This window comes from Gopherus flavomarginatus, chromosome 16, assembly GCF_025201925.1.
Source record: "Gopherus flavomarginatus isolate rGopFla2 chromosome 16, rGopFla2.mat.asm, whole genome shotgun sequence".
Lineage (NCBI taxonomy): Eukaryota > Metazoa > Chordata > Testudines > Testudinidae > Gopherus > Gopherus flavomarginatus.
The window spans coordinates 26,511,048-26,531,141 of record NC_066632.1 but is presented as its reverse complement, the minus strand read 5'-3'; the positions used below and the strand labels follow the sequence as shown (position 1 = coordinate 26,531,141).

The window sequence follows — 20,094 nt, the reverse complement described above, 5'->3', positions numbered from 1 at the left end:
GAGCAGCCCGGGGCTGAATAAACAGAGAAGGGAGGGGCTCAGCTCACTGGGTGAGGGGAGGGTCTTACTGCAGGGGGGAAGGGGGATATTTCACCCATAACAGGTCAGGGCATCGGCTGTTCAAAATAAATAAATAAAATAAAATGAAAAGGCCCAGACAGGGGCCACAGCCAGCGAAGCAGATGCAAGTGCGGCCAGCAACCACCTAGTGCACGTCCGTGAGGTATGGAACCGCGGCTCCAGGGGTCTGCCCAGGGGCTTGGGGCCAGCAGGGGAGTTTAGCAACAAGTCCAGTGAGGCAACTTCAGCACCTGCTAAACCCCTGCTCCCCACAGCACCCCCTGCTGGGAGAGGCTGGGGCTGGACGAGCTAGGAGCCCCCCACAGCCAGGGCCCTACTCCCTCTGCACAGCACCCCCTGCTGCCATCAGCTCCCATTATAATCCCATACATCTTCCTGCATGGTACCTGGAGCTGCCATCGCCCCCCCGGAGGCTCGAGCAGGGGTGGGGGGGGCTGCTCAGCAGCAGTCCCACAGGTACAAATTCTCTTGTCTCCCCAACCTGGGGAGACCCCTCCTCAGTGTCCCCCATCCCAATGCAGCATCAGCACCACAGGAGGAGCCTGGCCCCTTCTCGCCAGCAGGCCATTGGTCAGAAGCAGACAAGGCGGAGTCATCCAGGCCCCACCCCTTCCACAGGGTCCACGGTCCTTCGGCTCAGAATGCAGGAGACTCAAATAACTCCATTGAGTCAGGGCTGGGGCTGGCCCCCGCCCATGGCCTAGAGGGGCCGCAGCAGCCCCCATGTCCCAGCCGTTGACTGGCGCCAGACTCGTCCTAGCAGAGCTTGCTGGGCTGGCGGGTGCGTGGCACAGGCAGGGGCAGCTTGTGCAAACCTGAGGGGATGGGGGGGAGGGGAGAAGAGAGACTGATTAGGGGCTATGCTGACATTTCCCCTCCCTGCCCATCACGCAGCAGGGCCAGGAGCCCATTCACCCACAGCCCCGGCTCACCGGCAAATTGCCTCCCCCAGGGCCCTGCAGGCCAGTGACACTGACACCCCCTGGCCCAGGGACCGGCTCCCCAGCCAGGACTCACCAAAGGCTCGGATGAGCTCGGCCCGCACGGCCCACGTAAACTTCTTCACCAGGCACAGGGTGGTGAGGGCAGCGAAGAGCATGTTGTAGAGGAAAACGATGTAGAAATTCCCCAGCCAGTTAAACCTGCCAAAGTCGCCCAGGAGGTCAAACCGCGTGATTCCTGCAAAGGAGAGAGGCTGAGCGCTCCGCTCAGAGAGGCTGGGCCCCACTGCACCTCCCCTTGCAGCCCCAACTCCCCTCCTTACTGACCCACAGCCCCAGGGTCCCCCACACATACAGCTCTGCCTCTGCCCCTCAATCCCAACCTACAGCCCCATAGCAGCTGCTCCAGAGCTCCAACCCCCAGCAAACTGGATGGGGCAGTTCTGCTGGCCCAGTGCAGGGGATGCATGTGCATATTGGGAGCCACTCAGTCCCACCCCAGGGGCGCACGGTGCCCCGGAGCCCAGCACGGCCGCAGGAGACTCACCCAGTGTCCTGGAGAAGACGGGCAGCGCGGAGCTGAGCACCAGCAAGGACACGCAGTTCCCAATGATCTGGGTGGGGGAAAGACAGGCCTTGAACCTGGGAGCCAGACTCCCCCTGCCCCTATGGGTGCTGCACCCCAGTGTGGGCACAGGAGCCCTCCAGTCCCCCCGCTCACCGCCGCAACTCAGTATCTGCAGCCCAGCGAGCCCCAAGACACCTGAGGCCCACTCTGGCCAGGATCAGCAGCCCCACCCCTAGAATTACGGAACCAAGACCCCCATCTGGACTCTGGCCCTAGGGCAGGCGGGGGGCTCCCGCTGAGCATCCACGCAGAGCTGGGGGGCAGCTCACAACCGGGCTTCTCCCCATCCAGCCTGGCGCTGGGTGCATGGCGCCCTCCTGTGGCGAGATGATGCAGTGCAGCCGCCTCCAGCAGCAGAAGAAAACCCAGGCGTCCCGAGTGCAGCCCTGGTCCTGGGGCCATGGCACGGTGGTCAGCTGGTGGCTGCCTGCGGGTAGAAAGCGGCCCTGGCTGCCCTGGGCCAGGGGGCCCCCGGTGGCAGAGGGGCAGATACCACTTACCTTGGTCATGGGGGTATCCTGCCTCGCAGGGAGCAGCCTCGTAAACAGGGGGGAGCTGTAGAAGCCCACGACTGAGGAGACCATCAGATAGCTGAGTCCAGGGGTTAAGAAGGAATAACGGGGGGGGGGGGGGAGATCTGTTGGGCCCAGAGAGCCAGTGCAGGGACTGGGATGTGGGCACAGCACCCAAAGGGGCAGGGAAGGGGGGCACTGGGCTGGCGGGCACTGCTCCAGAGGGCCCAGAGAAAGCAGCCCCCTTGCAGGGATCAGATGGAGGGGCTGGGGCTGCACACCCCAAGGATACAAGATGAGAACCACCTGCAGAGCGGCACCGAAGGACCCAAAGATGGAGAAGGAGACTTGCCCCAGGGGCGCATCCTGCAGGGAGAGAGAGCAGAGAAGGGGGTTGGTGTGGAGGGCAGATTGGAGCAGGAACTGATCACCCAGCTCTGGGCTTGTGTCACAGGACATCCCGGAGCCCTTTCACGCTGTAACCTGTGAACACTTCCCCCCATGGATACATGGGGCGGGCACAGACCATGCAGTGCAGGGTAAACCCCCCGCCCCTGACCTGGAGGGTCCTTGCTATGGGGCTAGATAGCTGGGTCTCCCTGTTGCTGATGCTGTGTCTATTGGGAACTGGGCTAAGACCCAGCAAACTTGTTTCATGCATGGGCCCAGGGCAGAGAGGGAAGGGTTAAACTCCGCTCAGAATCCCCACCCCCATGGTACCTGAATCCCCCGTGGCATGGCAGCATCATCCAGCAGCAGCTCCAGCGTGTGGAAACAGACAACGAGCACAGAGATGCCCTGGGAAGGACCACAGGGGAGGTCAGTGCGGCCTCCTACCGGGACCCTCGGGAGGTCTTTCCCCAGGCAGCTCCACAGAGAATCACCCCCCACCCCCGACAAGCAGGGAAACTGAGGCACAGACATCAGGCACGTCCCCTCCCTCTCCCACCCCCAGCACCTACCGTCAGCGCCAGGAGGCACAGCATGGCCAGGGGGTAGCCCAGATTCCGCTGCCAGGGCGAGGCACCACGCCGCAGCTCTGCCGGGAAACACAGGACACCCCTTGGTGAGCAATGGTTGAGGCTCCCCTCCCCCTCCCCCCCCACGCTTCCCCCCTGTCCCACTCAGATCAGAGCATCCAAATGATCTCACCGCCCAGCAAGCAGGGAGAGAACCCAGGAGTCCTGCTCCATCACCCTCTGACCCCCACCCCCAAACCTGCTATCTCCCCACCCCCGCTCCTTACCCAGCGCCAGTCTCCGGCTCTGGATGGCCAGGAACTGCTCCCGGAGCAGAGCTGCACTCAAGCTGAGCCAGCAGGAGGTGGGACCTGCAGAAGGACAGAATCCCGAGAGATGAACTAGGGGCCGAGCCCCTCCAGGAAGGGGCCGTTGGCAAGAGCCTGGGGGTGGGGGATTGGGGACACTCACCGGCAGAGATCTTGCGGGAGAGGGCGGCTTCCTCGAACCTTGTGCAGTTCAGCTGCTCGTGCAGATCCTCCAGCAGCTGCGGGGGGAGAGCATGGAGCCCGTTAGCCACCATGCAGCTGGGAGAGCAACACCCCGTCCCTCCCCCACTGAGGGCTTGACCCATGGATACCCCAACCCCCGCCAGGTCCCCCGCAGCATAGGGAGAGACTGGAACGCCTGCCCCCCTACCCCACCCCAGCAGGCACCGCAGTGGGGGCTTGGCCCCCAGCAAACAAGGGGTTCCCCTCTCCGCTCAGCATCCCCCGGCGGGGGTGGGGAGCAGGAGATGGGGCGAGGACAGGAAGAGGGAGCCTTACCCGGGGCTTGACCAGCAGCTTCCCAGTGACGGTGAACATGCGGGAGAGGCCGATGGGCGTGCACACTGCGGGGGACACAGAGCAAAGGAGCAGGGTGAGGACAGACACCAGTACCAGCAGGGGGCACTAGTCTATTGGCAAAAGGAACCCAAGGGGTCGGGCCGGTCGGTTTATGCCAGCAGGGCGGGTTCGAGCCTGGGGCCTTCGTGGTCTCAGCACCGAGAGCCGGTGAGGCAGCTCTGGGCTCGATGAAATCACACACACACACACCCCCGTTCCTTTCCTAACCCGGACCAAGCCCGGAGAGCAGCGGGAGACCCCTCTGATGAACAAAGCTGCTCTGTTCCATGGCCACGAGGTGTGGCAGGGTGTCCGGGGGAGCAATGCCCCCTCCAGGAGCCAGCCTGGCTAGAGTGCACGCTCCACCCTGTGGGTACCTGGCCTGGTGGCATCAGCCCGTCTGTCACGGAGACCCCAGCACCACCCAAAAGGGACTGGCCAGGGAAATCTCCACCCCCACCCCCCTGACCTGGATAACCTGTTGCTGGAATTCCGGCCTCTCCGTTCCCAGCAGGACTTTTCTGGACCGGAGCCAGCTTGGAAGCTCCTGAAAAATGTCCAGCAGGCCGAGTAGGAGATGTAGGGCTCAGGGCTGGAGGCAGGGTCTGGCTACAGGGGCTTGCATGGGCCTTTGTTTGCGGGAAGGGACAGACCCTGTCCCAAGAAGCTCCCGGTCGAACTACACGAGCCCCACTTCATTAGACACCGCCCGCAGGCAGTCTGTGTCAGAGACAGGAACAGAAGGTAGGTCTCCAGGGTCCCAGCCCGGCACCCCAACCATATTGCCAGCCTGCCCCCTTGCATTTGTTTGGGAGGTAACTCATCTTGGACCCCAGATCCCGCCCTCCCGCTCCCAAAGAAATCCAACATCCACTTACACAGCAGCAACAGCACCCCAAAGAGCGAGATGCAGGAGTAGAGGTAGGGGAGGTAGTATTCCCACAGGTCTGTGGAGAGGAGAGGGTTAACATTACACACCCAGGCTGCGGTAAGCCAGGGGCCTGGGAGACCCTGGGTGCCAGGGCTGGAGGAGGGGCAGGGAATGTGATTCCTTGGCACTCAGCAGGAGACAGTCACTCCCAGCAGAGCAGGGTAGGGGTGAGGGTGAGGGGGAGGCCATTAACTAGCACGTCTGATAGGGCACGTCACCCTTTCACCCCAGAGCATCACACCAAGGGGGGGACAACCAATCACCCCACTATGCAGATATGGAAACTGAGGCATGGGGCAGGGCAGAGTTTTGTCTCTCTCATAACAAGCCACTGGTGGAGATGAAAAATTCAATGCAGAAGTCCAGGCCCTAGCCCCTGGAACACACTCCCCTTTCCCAGAACTAGGAAAAGAACCCAGGAGTCCTGGTCCTTGGTCTGAGAGCACACGACCCCCCCGCCCCGTGGGGAGCTCGCGCTGCCTGGCCACTCACCATAGAGTGATTCCCGGCTGCCCGCATCCTCGTCCACAATGGCTGATGCCACCCAGACCATCCCCAGCACCAGCAGGGTCAGCAGCAGCAGCACCACGAAAGTCTCGTAGACTCGGGCCAGGATGCCCTGCAAGCGGGGAGACAGGAGTTTAACATGGTGCGAGTGGCACCGGGGGGGGGGGGGGGGAGGGGAGGGGAGGGAGACGGGCCGGGCAGCTGGTACCTTCTTGGATCCCGCGAAGCCCTCGGACTCGGTGAAGAAATATGCGAAGGGCATGAGGAAGACCAGGGAGAGGTTGGAGAAGAGGAAGACCAGATTCCAGAGGCCTAAGGAGAGACGGGCAGGTTAGCAGAGCCCCCAGGGCCAGCCCCAGGGCAGAGCTGCCCAGGCTGGTGGGGTGAGGCAGAGCGAGGGGACGCTCACCGTGGATCAGGGAGCCATTCAGCCACTGGATGTAGTAGTTGTGCGGGAAGAGCAGCAGCACCTCGTTGGTGACGATGGAGAAGGGCAGCAGCAGGACGGCTCCCAGCGAGACAGCCAGCGTGAAGGTGCACATCGACAGCCTGGGGGAGGACTCGCATGAGCCTTGCCCTGCTCCCACGTGGCTCCTCCGCCCCCACCCCAGCCAGCCTCACGAATAGGCCCCAGGGCAGAGCCAGCGAGGGGACCGGGGTGGGGGAGAGACGGCAGCCCCCGCCATGGCTGGAATGTGAGCAGGCAGCACACCGGAGTGACTGCTGGCCACACCTCACCCCAAGGCAGCCAGCAACACGAGTTCTGCCAGGTCTCAGTGCACGGAGCAGCTCAGAGACAAACCAGCATGTGCCTTGGGGAGAGATGCATTAGCCGCTGCCCGTCCCCGACTCGAACTCGGGATAGAACCCAGGAGTCCTGAGCCCCAACCCCCTGCTCAACCTGCGATCCTCAGACCTGCCCTGTCCCAGCACACTCAGCAGGAAGTGACAGCCAGGAACTTACGCAATTCTGTCGACAGCAGCATCCTCGTCATCCTCAACTGCAGAGAGTGGGGGAGAAATCCAGTCAGCTCAGCCGAAATCCTCAGCTCGTTACACTCACGGGGCAGAGTCAGGGCAGCTTCGGCCAAGAGCCGCAACTAGGTTTTGTGGGGTGGGTGGGGCAAGAGGTTTCATGGGCCTGGGGCTGCCGGGCCAGGACTCAGCTCCGCTAGTGACTCCAGCGAGGCCCCTCTGCCTCCAGCGCTAAGATGGCGAGAAGGGGCCTCTGTCTGCCTCGCCTATGGGAAATGGGCACTGTTCGGGGGCAGGGTCTCTCTGCACCCGATCGCAGCAGGGGTCCCAGGTGCTGCGGGAACACCCAGGCTTGCAGCTTGTCCCAGACACATCCCTCCCTCACTGCCCTGCGGCCAGATGTCCTGGCGCAGGGACGGGGCCGGAGAGCACTGGGACCAGAATTATTCAGCCAATATTAGGTGTTTAAGAGAATCCACACTTATGCTAAAGCAAGCCCTTCTCCCCAGCATCTCTGTGCCGAGCCACATTAAAAACCATACAAACGCCTATGTTCTAGGGGCACGCAGAGAACTGTGCTGAGGTTTGTGACAATAATAAAAACAGAGAACTGCTGCTAAAAACTCGGCGTGGATTTCCAACAGCCTGGGACAGCCAGGGCAGAGTGCCCGGGAACTGAAGTACTAGGGTCAGAGGGCACCAAGTAATTTTGGGGTGTTTGTGCCCACGGTAACAGGCTAAGATGTCTGTGTAGACAGACTGACCGACCAACCTCAGCAGCATCCCACTGCTGGCTGTAGCCCTGGCTTGGGGAGAATTAACCCCTCCTCTCTGTATTTGTGGTTACTGATCTGGTTCACACTCGGTAAATCTGGCTGACTGTGATTATTTGCCATTTCCTTAGTAAAGCAGCTGACCCATCAGCAGCCATTGGCACCCCCAGCGGGTTCAATCCAAAGCACGAACCGGCAGGGACAGGAACGTGGGTGCGTCCATTTCCACACACGTGCAACAAAGAGATAGGGGCATCAGTGACTCAGACAAGCCCAGGTGCCTGCTGGTGTCTCCCAAAGACAGGGTTCTGGGGCCTGCACCTGTGTGTCTGACACCCCTGGGGCCTGTGCACAGATCTCCTGGGTAGCAACATCGGCCAGGCGAGCGTGGGGGGGAGCTCTGCCCACCCAGACACAGCCCCCACCCCGACCCCCAGGAATCATAGGACTTTCATAGACTATCAGGGTTGGAAGGGACCTCAGGAGGTTCTAGTCCCACTCCCTGCTCAAAGCAGGCCCAATCCCCAGACAGATTTTTATCCCAGTTCCCTAAGTGGCCCCCTCAAGGATTGAACTCCCAGCCCTGGGTTTAGCAGGCCAATGCTCAGACCCCTGAGCTCTCCCTCCCCACATGCTGGGCTTGGATTTCACTACACCAACCAACCCCTTCAGAGATGGCCCAAGCAATGGGAAAAGTGGAAGAGGCTGGACAGGGGGCCAGTGACAAGACAGCACCTCCTCACAAAGGGCTCAGCAGACCCCGTCCCCGATCTCCGCTCCGCCTTTGCTCCCACCAAGCCGCCAGCAGCTCCCATCCATATTCAGATCACACATCTCCGCTCCTCCTGCTCCCCAGCCAGCCCTGCCTGGCTCCGTGTCAACCTGAATGCTCCCAGCCCAGTTCCCCTCCTGACGCTCACCAAGCCCCCCCACCCCAGCTGCAGCAGCTGTTCCTTGCACCCCAGAACCCGTCTGTGGGGGAGGAGGCTCAGCGCCAGGCCAGATCCAGGAGTCAGCGTTGGGCCGGGCGTTTCAGCACCGTGGCCGCTGCAGGGCAGCAGTAAAAACTATGGAAATGCTGCCCAGAGAACTGGGTGGGTTCGGGTTCGGCCTTTGGTAAGAGAACTCCTCAGGGAGGACAAGGACGATGCTGGGTCAGGCGGAGAGGCCACCGGGCAGCTCTCCTGCCATAGGGGGCCTGATGTTTCAGCCCCATCTCCCTGCTCTTCCCCCCGGCCCCCTGACATCCAGTCCTGGGCTCACTGCACGGCCCCGGGGAGGGAAACGCCACGGTGACAACACTGCACTTAGCGACAGCACCGGGCAACGCTCAGGAGATGCTGGGCTCTGAGCCCAGCTCCGGGAGGGGGTTTGGGGGGGGAGTGTCCATGGCAACCACAATCCAGCAGCAATGTAAACAAACCAAGAGGGGCCCTCCCCAGGGGGATGGGGTCTCCCCTAGGGATGCACCAAACAATGCACAGCAGAGCTGTGGCAGGAGATTTGGCCCCTGGCAGGGGGGCTGCTGCAGGCCTAGGAGCTGGAATTCAACAAACGCTGCCCCCCTCCCTCCCCATAGCACGAGCGGAGAGGCCAGGGGGCATGGCTCAGAGCCGGGTGCCCGCCCCGTGCAGGAAAGGGCAGCCAGAGCCAGGAGCGGGGGCCCGGCCGGTTACCTGTGGTGAAGTCTGCATGTTTCTTGAAGCGGGTTATGATGAAGTGGCACAGGATGTAGAGGCTGGCGAAGAGCAGTGTGCAGATCTGCAGAGGGAGGGACGCATGGGTCAGAGGTGGCCCAGGCAGCTGGATCCCACCCTCTGTGCTCCCCGTTCCCCCACTCAATCCACCTCCACATTTGCCACTATCCAAGCCCTGAAGAGCAGCTGCAGGGAAAGCACTGACACCCCAGGCAGGAATCCCAGCGCAGAGCCGTGGTGCCCCCACCAGGAGCAGCTCGCGCTGGGTGTCTCGCGGGACAACAGCCCGCGGCCTGCCCACCACACAACACCCAGCGTTGCACTGGGGGTGGGGACAGGGCTTCTATACTGATTTCTGCCTGACCCCATCCCAGCTGGAAATGGGACGCCCTGAAGCCCGGAGACCTCTGTGGGTTGCCCCTGCAGCTGTTGTCCCACCGATGCCCAAGCAGAAGGGGTAGGAGGGGAAAATGATGTAGCTCACAATACCCTCCAAGCTAGAGCTGCCAGCCTGGGGCACAGGGACAATGCCGGATACCTCCCTCCCCCCCAGCAGTGCCAGCCCCTCCATCTCCACGAATCTGCTGGTACTAGCGAGGTGACTGCAGGCTGTTCGGCTGCTAGTGCATGAGGTGCAGATTCAAGGTCCTGCCCCCCAGCTGCGCATTGCATTAGCCCCACAGCCAGCGGGTCTGTCTCCCAGCAGCACCGGGACAGGAGCTGCTGGGCTAGGAGGAGCCGACTTTTAGGAAGTCCAGGCCTGGACCCAGAAGAGGACCTCCCACGAAGTGGCCAGCCCCAGATCCGCTCAGCTGCCCCCAGCAGCGTCCCTTTGCACTGCGGATGCTACCAGCATGGCAGCCCAGAAGCCCCGCACATGTGCACGCCAGAGTTTCCAGACATTCTGCCCATATCTTTTAATGCCCCCATGACATGTTTCTGGGGCTCCCTTGACTGAGTGGCTCAGGATGCCCCCAGGTCCATTGTCAGACTCTGCACCACACTGGGCTCTATCCAGGTAGGTCCCTGCCCTGCTGCGCCACAGCATCCGTTGGCCTAAAATGACCCACGACCCCTGGCTGTGAGCTCAGCCCGTAACTGTGTGGGTATTCGCTGCACAGGGCGACAGGACGGGGCAGGGAGGCGATTGTGTTGGTGGAGTTTGCATCTTGCAGGGGCAATTGGAGCAGGGCATAGTCGGGGGCGGATAAATTTCAGGGCAAGCTGGAAAAATCAGTCTCTGAACGAACAGAGGAGAATTTGGCCTAGGCCCACAAAGGTGTTTAGGCTCCGAATTTGTGTCACCGGGGCCTGGGTAATCCCACCTGCCACTGGCATTAAAGCCATGGCAGTGATTGGAAGGAAGCCAGCAAAGTCCCCAGCGGAGCTGCAGGCAGCACCCGGGAACACAGCTCACCCACCCCGAGCCGCACTCCGAGGTCCAAGCAGAGAAGGCAACGTTTTAAGAACACAAGGACCTTTGATCACTCGCAGCCCGTGTCAGACAGGCCAGGCGCAAAGGTTGCATTGCATCAGCACAAATTCATTCCCCTTCCCACCCCCCAGCTCACGCCTCTCCCCCCGGGTCTGTTTCTGAGCTTTGCCTCGAGAAGCACCGACTGTCCGGGCTGGCCGGGCGAGTGCTGGCGGACTCCCACTGCACTCTGGACCATACCCTAGCAGGCCTGGAGACTCCTTGGAGATCAGCACAACCTGAACCCCTCCAGAAGCAGCAGGCCCCGCTGGCAGGCCAGCCCCTCCTAGAGCCACCAGGCCTGGCGCGTGGGGCAAAGCGGTTGAAACCCCAATGACAGAAGAGGCTGATCGCTGCTAAAAGCTCAGCAGCTGGAGAAAACCCAGGCTGGGTCCCAGCACAGCTGGTTCTGCATCCCCAGGCAAAGGAAGTGCCTGTACAGAGAGGCAGCAGTGTCTGCAATGCCAATGAGCTGGTATCTCGGGCTGCACACGTCAGACGTCCCAGCCCAGAGCTCACAGCAGCCACCAGCCGTACAGTCATTCAGGTTTAGGTGGTTTAAATGTAGGGCTCTCAAAGAACTGGCCCAGGGTTAACCCCTCGAAGGCTGCACCTGTCTGAAGGCTCTGGGGCCACACCCGCTCTGACGTCCTCCTAGTAGGTCAGTGCTAGAAGCTGGCAGAGACCAATCCGAGCTCTCATGCTGCGGGGAGCCAGCCAGCACCTCTAGAAGGCCCAGCAGCCCAGCCCTACACAGGACCCTTCAGCCACACGGGTTCAGAAATTAAAGGGTGGCCACTTCAATACATACAAAGGAAACCTGTTAATCACACAATACTTAGCTAGCCTGCAGAACTCCCTGCCACAGGATTTAGCAGAATTCAAACAGGGATTGAACAGCTGCACAGATAACCAACCTATCCAGCGTTAGACCATCAGTGCCAGCGCCTTCAGGGAAGGGACGAGAGATTCATCCCAGGAGAGCAGAGAACTCTCCCTGCTGCTCCCGGACGCAATCGCAGACACCCAAGGGCTGTGACCTCAGTTCTGAGCAGCACCTCCCCTCCCCGACACCCACGCACCCCTCAGGGAGCGAATGCTCCACATGGCTCTTTATCCCCCCTTCAGGGGTCTGCAGGTCCTGAAGGCCAGTCCTGTTCTGGACCACACAGCCCCACTCCCGCCACCACAGGCCATGTTGGCCCCTAGCCCCAGGGCCGGTATCCACATTGGCCAGCATGTCCCAGCTCTTCCTCTGCTGGCAGAGGGGGGAGGGGACTCATTTAAGTCTTTTCCAGCTCAGAATCCCAGGGACGCTGGGCAGGAAAGGACTTAACGGGGTTTCTGTGGTGGGAGCAGCGGGGATGCAGGGAAATAAAAGCTGTTTGCAAATCCCCCACCACATCTGGAGCTTTCAGCACCGTCCAGACCCCATCCCTCGAGTGCCTTAGCACCCCGAGGCGATGGAGCCAGGAACTCGATGGGTGATGGGACTGGAGAGGTGCAGAACCTGAGCTCGGCTGCCATCCAGCAGCACCCGTGCACCATGGAGACCACACATGCAGAGCACCTGGGGCCACAAGGGCTCCTCCTCTGCCCCACCCAGTGAGCACAGACCCTCGTGCAAAGCCACTGAATGATCCGGGGGATCCCCCAGCCCCTCTGCTACCTGCCCTGCCCAGCCCCCCACTTATTGCCTCTGGGACAAAGGGCTAAGCTGAGACAGGCGGTGCATGGCACCTGCATTCCCAGCAGGGTTAGCTCCCCTGGCACTGAGGCACTAGGTCTTATGCAAGGCACAGCATGTGCACTGGAAGGTCAAGTTAGCTCCCCGCTGCCTGTGCCAAGCAAAGGAGTTTCTGCTGCCCCAGCAACAGAGCCAGGCAGGACTCTGCTTGAGCAGGTCCTAGACTCTGACTTCCCCCTCCCTCCCTGCCACGGGTCCCAGGACAGCAGAGCTTGTCTGCAATCCCAGCCTGTTATCCTCCACCACACCCCCACCCAGGCAGAGCAGCATCCTCATCCCTTCACACCAGGTGAGAGTGACTCAACCAAGGTATCACGGTAAGTCAGTGGCAGAGATGGGAAACCAGAACCCAGGCGTTCTAAAGCCACTGCCCTGCTTTGGCTGCCATGCCTGGCCAACCCTGTGGGGCCCCCCAAACCAACCAGCCCCCATGACTCCACGAATGGATGTGCCCTCCATGCAGCCACTAGCACCACCTCCAACAGCCTGCCACCAAAGCCCCTCTTTGGGGGACCCACAACTGAGGAGCCAGCGTCACCTCATGGCTACAGCAAGGGATAGGGGAGCCAAGACTCCTGGGTTCTCTTCCCCAGACAGGGAGCATGGCCTAGGTTTTACAGGAGGGGTCAGGGGGCCAGGACTCCTGGGTTCTCGACTCCCTGCAACCTTGGGTGCTCTGTCCCCCTTGGCACTCACGCTGACTCCAACCCAGCTTTGCCTGGAGGTGCTTCAGTCTTCATAAAGTGACATTATTTTACCAACCTGCGGAGACTGGGGGCAGCGAGTGGGATGGTGGGGGAAGCCAGCTGAATAACACCCCTCCCCCATGGAGCAGCAGCCATGTGGACCTCCCAGTCCAACAGGAGGGGCTCAGGCACTGGCTATGTGCAGACAGATCCGCCAGGACAGGCTTGGAAATTCTTCAGCCCTGAACCCTTTAACTGATGTTAACTCAGCAGGAAAAACAAACCCAGCTGCTTCCCTCCCCCTGGCCTGCCAAGCAGGATAGCAGGGCCCTGGTGTGCAGGCTGCCTGCCTCTGGGCTGGCTGTCAGCTCGTTTCTCTGGCACAGCTAGCGGAGCGGGGTTGGCTCGGAGGCAGAGTTTGCCTTGCTCCAAGCACTGGCCTGTTTCAGACCGGCTGACCCAAGGGCCTCCACTCGGGAAGGCCCCCTCTAAGCCACAAAATTCCCCATGTGGGGCAGGGGGAGCTGGTTACAAATGCCAGGAGCCAGGACTCCTGCAAGACGGAGCCCTGGGTAACAGGGCCAGCAGGCTGCCATCTGTAACCACGGTCCCCCACCCCCCAACACAGCTCAAGTCGAGGGGCTGCCGACACTGGCAGAGGAGGGGCTGGAAACCCCACCGCCCAGCTGACACTGGAGTCATGGTGGGCTGGTTAGGACACAGATGTCAAATGGTTTCAACATGTTTTTTCCCCCCTGACACCAGAGTCCTGCTGGCAAGAGGGTATGTTCCTAGTCATGACTGCAGCTGCCCAGTCCGGATCCCACCACAGCCAGGGAGACGAGGATCCTGCTAGGAGCCTCCGAATTCCCAAACTACCTGGTTACAATCACACTGAGAGCTATGACCTTGGCACCAGCTGGTGCTGCTACAGTGTCCCATGGAGAAGGACTCCCAGGTGGCACTGCACGGTTTGGACTGGGGTGGCGAGGGAGAATTCTTTTCCCTACATGTTTTTGGATACCGGGGACAATACCCCGTGGAAGTCCAGTCTCCGTGGAGACGCGGTGCCCTTGGGACAGCCACTCACACTGCATAAGGCCCAAACTCTCTCTGCTAAGCAGATCACGGTCGCTGCTACCACACTTGAAACCCTGCTAAGAGGCTGGAGACCCCTTGGACAGGGGTGAGGAATATCCAGCCACACAGAGATGGGTTACATGCCCAGAGAGCGAGGGGAACAGCAGCAATGGCAAGAACCTCTCCCCTGCTGCCAAACCCCTCTGAATACCGTGGCACAGAGATAAGCCAGGCAGCTGCCTCTGGGCAGAGCATGTCCCCAAAAGTTTCTCATTAGATCCCCCCCTTTCTAGCTGATGCTGGGAAACCGAGCTGCGGCGGGCATCAGGTGTCAAAACAGCCCTCAGCTGATGTTGTCGTGACGCAGCAGCGCTGTGATCTGCACCCAAATGCAGCCTCATCCCCACTGACACGGGGCCAACCGTGATGTTTTGACACAGGTGTCAGCCATGGGTGGCTCCCCTGATCCACTGCAAGGCAGCCCCTCTCGAGCTGGGGGAAATGGCTCTGCAGACTCAGCACAGGCGCAATCTTTAAAGGCAACCACAGCTCAAGATGCCTCCAAGAGAGATAAGAGGGGCGTGCGGACAGGGAGGGGTGTCTAGCAGAGAGAACGGTCACAGAAGAACAAGACGTCCAAAGCCGGGGGTAACGGTATAGGGCGGGGGCCACAGCAAGACCCAGTGACCACAGTAACTCAGACCAGAGTCTCACCCAGCTGCTGCTTTGCCCCTAGGGCTCCCAAAGGCTCCCCCTTTTTGTGGGACAGTGGGGTGGGGGTAAAAACATGGAGGCTCAGGCAGTTTGACCCAAGGCCTCTCGATGTCCCATCCCATGCAGCTGTCGGGGTCCTGCCACGCCACGCATCAGAAGTAGCTGCATTTCAGCAGGGCCGAAGCAGCTCCCGCAGGCACCTCACACACCAGTTCGGGGTGAAACACGTTACAAACCCACAGGCGGTTACGAGCTCCTGAGCACATTTTCGGCAGGGCACCAACAGTGGAGGGCTGAAGGGGGGCAAAAAGTTTTGTTTTTCTTGCTCCAACTCGGAGCCAGGCACCAGGCGCTTTCCCTGCCCGGATCACTGACCCAGCCCCACCAACAGCAACTTGGGCCAGTCACCTGAGCCCCTGAGCGGGATTCAAGGGCCCCAGGCAACCTACTGCACCTGGCCCTTGCCAGCACCCCCACTGCTGCCACCCCAGGGCTCCAGCAAAGGGACTGGGACCCCACTGAGACCCCCTCGGACCCCACCAAGACCCCCTCGGACCCTCCACCCCCCTGCTCTGCGCAGCTCCCCCCACCCCAGGGGCTTAATGCCGCCCACGTGCCCCGCCAGCAGCAGGGGCTGGCGCTGCCCCTCCTGAGCCCACCCCCGTGGTACCGGCCCCCGCTCACCAGGCACTCTCGGACCCGCTCGTGGAACAGCTGCTCCCGCAGCCCCAGCACGTCGAGCTCCGCCGGCTCCATCCCGCGCCCCGCATGGCTGGGGCAGGGCTCAGGGCTCAGGCCGCCCCTCGGCTCAGGCTGCGCCGGCCCCTTTAAGGCGCTGCCCGGCGCTGGCTACACTGTATCCGCGCGGGGGCCGCCGCGCTCCGCTCTTAAAGGGCCCCGAGCCGCGCCGCTCTCGGGGGCGGGGCGACACCGCCCGTCCCAGCCATGCGAAGGGCTCATTGGCTGCAGCTAATTGAATCGGCCGCTGCTCATTGGCTGGGGCGGGAGCTGTCCCCGATAGGCCGAGCTCGGAGCTCCGCTCCCACCTGGGCCCGGGGCAGGGATCGGGCCCTGCCGGCCGCACGCACGGGCAGCTTTGGGGGCGGGTCCCACAGACCCGGGGATGGGCCCAGGGCTGCCCAGAGGATTCCGGGGGACTGGGGCAAAGCAATTTCGGGGGCCCCATCCATTAAAAAAAAGTTGCAACACTATAGACTACTATAGTCTCGTGGGGGCCCCTGTGCCTGGGGCAAATTGCCCCACTTGCCCCTCCGGGCAGCCCTGGATGGGCCCGTGTTTGGCCACTAGTCCAGGAGAGCCAGGGTCACAGCTCTGCGCTGACCCATGCTTCCCGTGTGACTGGCCGGGGGGAAGTCACTTGCCCCTGTGTGCCTCAGTTTCCCATTTTACCATGGGGTGACCGCGTGCCAGGCACCTTGGTGAGCAGAGTATACACGCCCCCAAACTCCTCCCACACCCCCAGTTGGCAGCTAGTTATGGGTTTGCATTGGTGTGTCGGCTCCTGGGATGGGCCCAGGCAGATTCTGTTGGTTTCATGACACCTTTGTGGGCAGATTTCACCAGTCTCATGATTTTATAGTGAGTCTCACCATATTTGGTGCTTTTCTTAAAGCCCCCATTCCCCAGGGTCCCATAATAGAGAGGAGAACCTCACCTGTCACTAAAAAAACCGCTTCTTGGCTGCATGGTCATGCAGAAAATGTAAACACAAAAGGTTATTGCATTTTACTCCCTAAAAAACAAGGTGGGAAGGGAAAAAAACCCAGAAACTTAACAGCAGACAATATGTCTATCATATAATAAAGGTCTGCCATGGAGTGTAGGGGGGAACTACGCCTGGCACCCCCAGCTTCCTGTGATTCACCGGGACTCTCAGCCAGCCGGTAACACAGAAGGTTTATTTAGACGACAGGAACACAGTCCCAAACAGGCCTTGCTGGTGCAGACAACAGGACCCCTTTTAGTTAGGTCCTTCTGGGGTCCCCAGGGAGGCCACAGCCCCACTGGGAAGCCCAAGCCGTGTTGGGGCGCCCCTCTCCATTCCCCAGCCAGCTCCAAAACTGAAACTCCCTCCAGCCTCTCACTGGATCCTCCCCCAGCCTTTTTCCAGTGTCCTAGGCAAATGTGTCACTTGGCCTCCAACCCCCCCTCCTGGATTCTCAGGTTACCTGCTCAGGTATCTCCCTTCCCCAGTGCAGGCCCCCCAAACTCCCCTGCACCCTTCCCAGGTCAATACTCCCCACTCAGCAGTCACAGAACACAGCAGGAACATTCCCACTTCGTCACAGGGTCCATGGGCTATAATATGTAATGTCCCCTAATGAGGGGGGCCGAGGCCCAGTAGAAATGCAGACAGCACATTATTATATAGTGCAGGGTAAGAACGCAGGGCCCCTGCAAGAACATCCTGTTTTCATTCTCTTCTGCTGACCAGTCCCAGCCGCTGCACTTCCCAGGTCAGAGCTCACCCCACCCACCTGTGGGCCCGGATCCGAGCCAGGCTTCCCACGGGAAAGAGCCATGTGCAAATAGCACCATCTGCAGGCCAAGGAGGAGTCAGGAGAAACGAGTCTCTGGTTACTGAATGGGGATTAATTAACACATTATTATATGAATCGTGCCAGGCCCAGGAGCCCCAGTCTCGGCCCAGCAGCCAGTGTTAGGCGCTGCACGCGCGCGCACACACACACACACACACACACACACACACACACACACACACACACACACACACACACACACACACACACACACACACACACACACCCCCTGCCCCAGGGGTCTCACTTTCTATTTAAAAACTGAAAACATTTTCACATGCAAACTGGCCAGTTCTGTGCACCTCCCTTCACTCCAGATTTCTCTCCACTTCAAATCCCAGTGCAATACCTATTTGCTTTCCCCACCCTCATCTCTGCTTTCAAGCTTCTCAAATCCCTCCGCCCTGTGCTCTTCCTTCTTACACCCCAAACACACACCTGCTTCCTTCCCACTCCCTCGCTTAGGAGAGAAGCACTTCTTCCAGGAATGTTATACTCCAGGATGTAACAGCCACCCTGTTCTGTGCTGAAGCAGATTAATGTTCTCAGGCAGGGAAGATGTGATCCTACTTGTACAAGCAGTTACATGCTGCCAGTGCTCCCTGAATTTCCCTAGGAGATGATACTTGGTAGGAGTGAGAATGTCTGAACCCCTTAGACCACATGCCAACCCTGAACAAACATCAGCTGTATAGCCAGGCACAGTAAAGCATATTGTCTCCAGCACACATGAGCATTGCTGTCTGCACTCAGCTGCTTTAGAGATTAGAAAACATGGTATAGTATTTCACATATTACAACCATGTTTTAAAATATATTTACACCATCTAGTTTGCTCCTAGGGCCTCTGTTCTTAAAAGGACAATTCCCCCTACAGGAAAGATTGAACCTTTTTTTTTTTTTTTTAAATATTTTGAAATAGTGGAGAGAGAAAAAATATGACTCCCTAACCACCTCCTCTCCATTTTACGCTTGAGACTCAAGGCCTGCCCAGCATTTCAAAAATACAGCACCAAGGAGATGGTTAATGTTCTCAATTGTGTTTATTTAAAAGGGACAGTGATAGGTCTGGCTGGAGCCAGTGGTGACCGTGGCTAACAGCAAGTCCTTGGAGTCAATCCACAGGAGGGGCATTTCCAGCAGTGTAGCTGCACTGGTGCTCAGGAGGCAGAACATGGGGCTTGCTCCACTAGGTTACCAGAGCAGATCACAGTTCAACTTAAACTTCCCTTGTAGATGCAGCAACAGAACAGCATTGGTGCCGGGTTCCCTAATGCAGACAGGCCCTTGGACTTTCACTAGTCTCCACATAAACTGAGTGGCAGCAAGAGCCTGTGCACCCCGCAAGAGGGGGTGTTTGAGTCACAGAAGGTAGGTGATTCAGATGACCCGGGAGCGAAGGAGGTGCTGCTGCAGCAAGGAATAGAAGGGATATGCAGCTTGTTATAAGAGACCCACTGTCACCATCATAGTTTCATCCGTTAACACCCCTCATGGCAGATTGCTCCAGTCTGGGGGTTACAAAAATCCACCCTGCAAGGTTTGTTCCTTGGAGGAGACGTCATTCTCTATTGGCCAGTGCTGTCAGAGAGCAGCTCAGGGCTTATTAGAAGGCAAATTGAGATCCTGAGTGTGACGCAGCAGGGAGCAGGGTTGATTGAGCTTGGAATGTCCTAGTTTTACTGGGGCTGTCTCCATGGGGGAAGGGGAGAGCAGGGGTGACTTTAGGTGAGGAACAGTACCTGAGCCTTTAACCTGAGCCAGGAGGGGGGTGGGGCAAGGTGACACCTTTGCCAGGGAAACTGGACAAAGGGAGGGAGCCTGCTGGAGGGGTTTTTGATTTCAGTTTCAGGCTGGCTGGGAAGAGGCAGGAACCCCAAGTCTGGGGTCTAAGCTCCTTGCCCCCCAGAGGGACCCAGCGGAGGGGTCCTGGTTGTAACTACAAGCCCTGCTTGGGACTGGGGTCCTGTCATCTAATAAACCCTCCATTTTACTGGCTGGCTGAGAGTCACAGTGGATCACAGGAAGTGGGGGGTGCAGGGCCAACTCCCCCACACTCTGACACTGAGCTATGAATTTCTAGGCCTGATCATTTCACAGCAGCTCAGTATGACAGCCAAGCTTCGCTTTGGAGGTTGTGCCGCAACATCTTCCACCATCCTTTGCTCCAAGAAAGCCCTTTAACCTCCTGCCTGAGGCTGAAATTGTGAGTCTTTACTCAGTTGAACAACTGCCATGACTATGGTGAGAGGCCCAGTGTCATTTCAAAATCTGGTTTATTCAAAATGCTGCTGGAGCTCTGTCTGCATGGTTACTGCAAGTGCTCAATGCATAGTCTGCTTTAAGAGCATCTTCCATCCCAGTGTTCAGTACACAGGTCTGTGAAACTTGTAACTAGCTGTGCGACTCTCAAAGGGCTGGTCAGCCAGAAGCATATTATCAGGCACCTGACTAGACCTTACACATACACCAGGATCCAGCAGGCAGGATGTTGCCTAGTAAATCCTAGCTTTCCATTATGAACGATTCCACCTGGTTCCTTTCATGCCACAAGTGAGTACGTGAAGGCTGTTGTTCACAACGTAGAGTCTTGCGTTCATGTTTTTAGCTTGCCAGGCACAGTACCTGCAGAGCAGGAAAGCAGCCAGCTGAGCACTCCTTTACCATCCATGCTTGTTTTAAGCAGCATGAGAGCTCTGGCAGAAGGTCAGGTTAAAGAAGGGAAGAAGAGATCCTCATTCAGTGGAATGAGGGGCAGGAGGCACATGCCTGCCACCGAGCTTGTGTTTAGTCCTCGGAGGCTAAAATTGAAGGACAGAAGCATTAGGGAAGGAACTGGCCAGGTGTTCACTGCAGCTTGGAACAGCGGATCTGTGAGCCTGCAGTTTGGACTCCACATGCACTCTGGGACATATGATCCATTTGTATTAGACACAGCAAT

At 59.3% G+C, this 20,094-nt stretch overlaps 1 protein-coding gene across 3 annotated transcripts; it reads right to left on the bottom strand.

Annotated features, from left to right (window-relative positions):
- Positions 1–488: 488 nt before the first annotated feature.
- On the bottom strand, positions 489–15,461 carry LMBR1L (limb development membrane protein 1 like). Of its 3 annotated transcripts, none has more exons than XM_050924927.1 (17): positions 15,277–15,461; positions 8,871–8,955; positions 6,411–6,447; positions 5,856–5,995; positions 5,655–5,758; positions 5,432–5,558; positions 4,887–4,955; positions 3,949–4,013; positions 3,593–3,668; positions 3,409–3,492; positions 3,125–3,201; positions 2,883–2,960; positions 2,455–2,528; positions 2,151–2,241; positions 1,570–1,636; positions 1,099–1,260; positions 489–896 (listed from the first exon to the last, which is right to left on the bottom strand). In XM_050924927.1, exons 1-17 carry the CDS (start codon positions 15,346–15,348, stop codon positions 838–840), a joined length of 1,467 nt encoding a protein of 488 aa, XP_050780884.1. In that variant the 5' UTR covers positions 15,349–15,461; the 3' UTR covers positions 489–837. The 3 variants fall into 3 exon arrangements, with proteins under 3 accessions (XP_050780884.1, XP_050780886.1, XP_050780885.1); XM_050924929.1 differs by having other exon boundaries at positions 6,411–6,442; positions 15,277–15,459; XM_050924928.1 differs by lacking the exon at positions 2,883–2,960.
- Between the last annotated feature and the right edge of the window lie 4,633 nt (positions 15,462–20,094).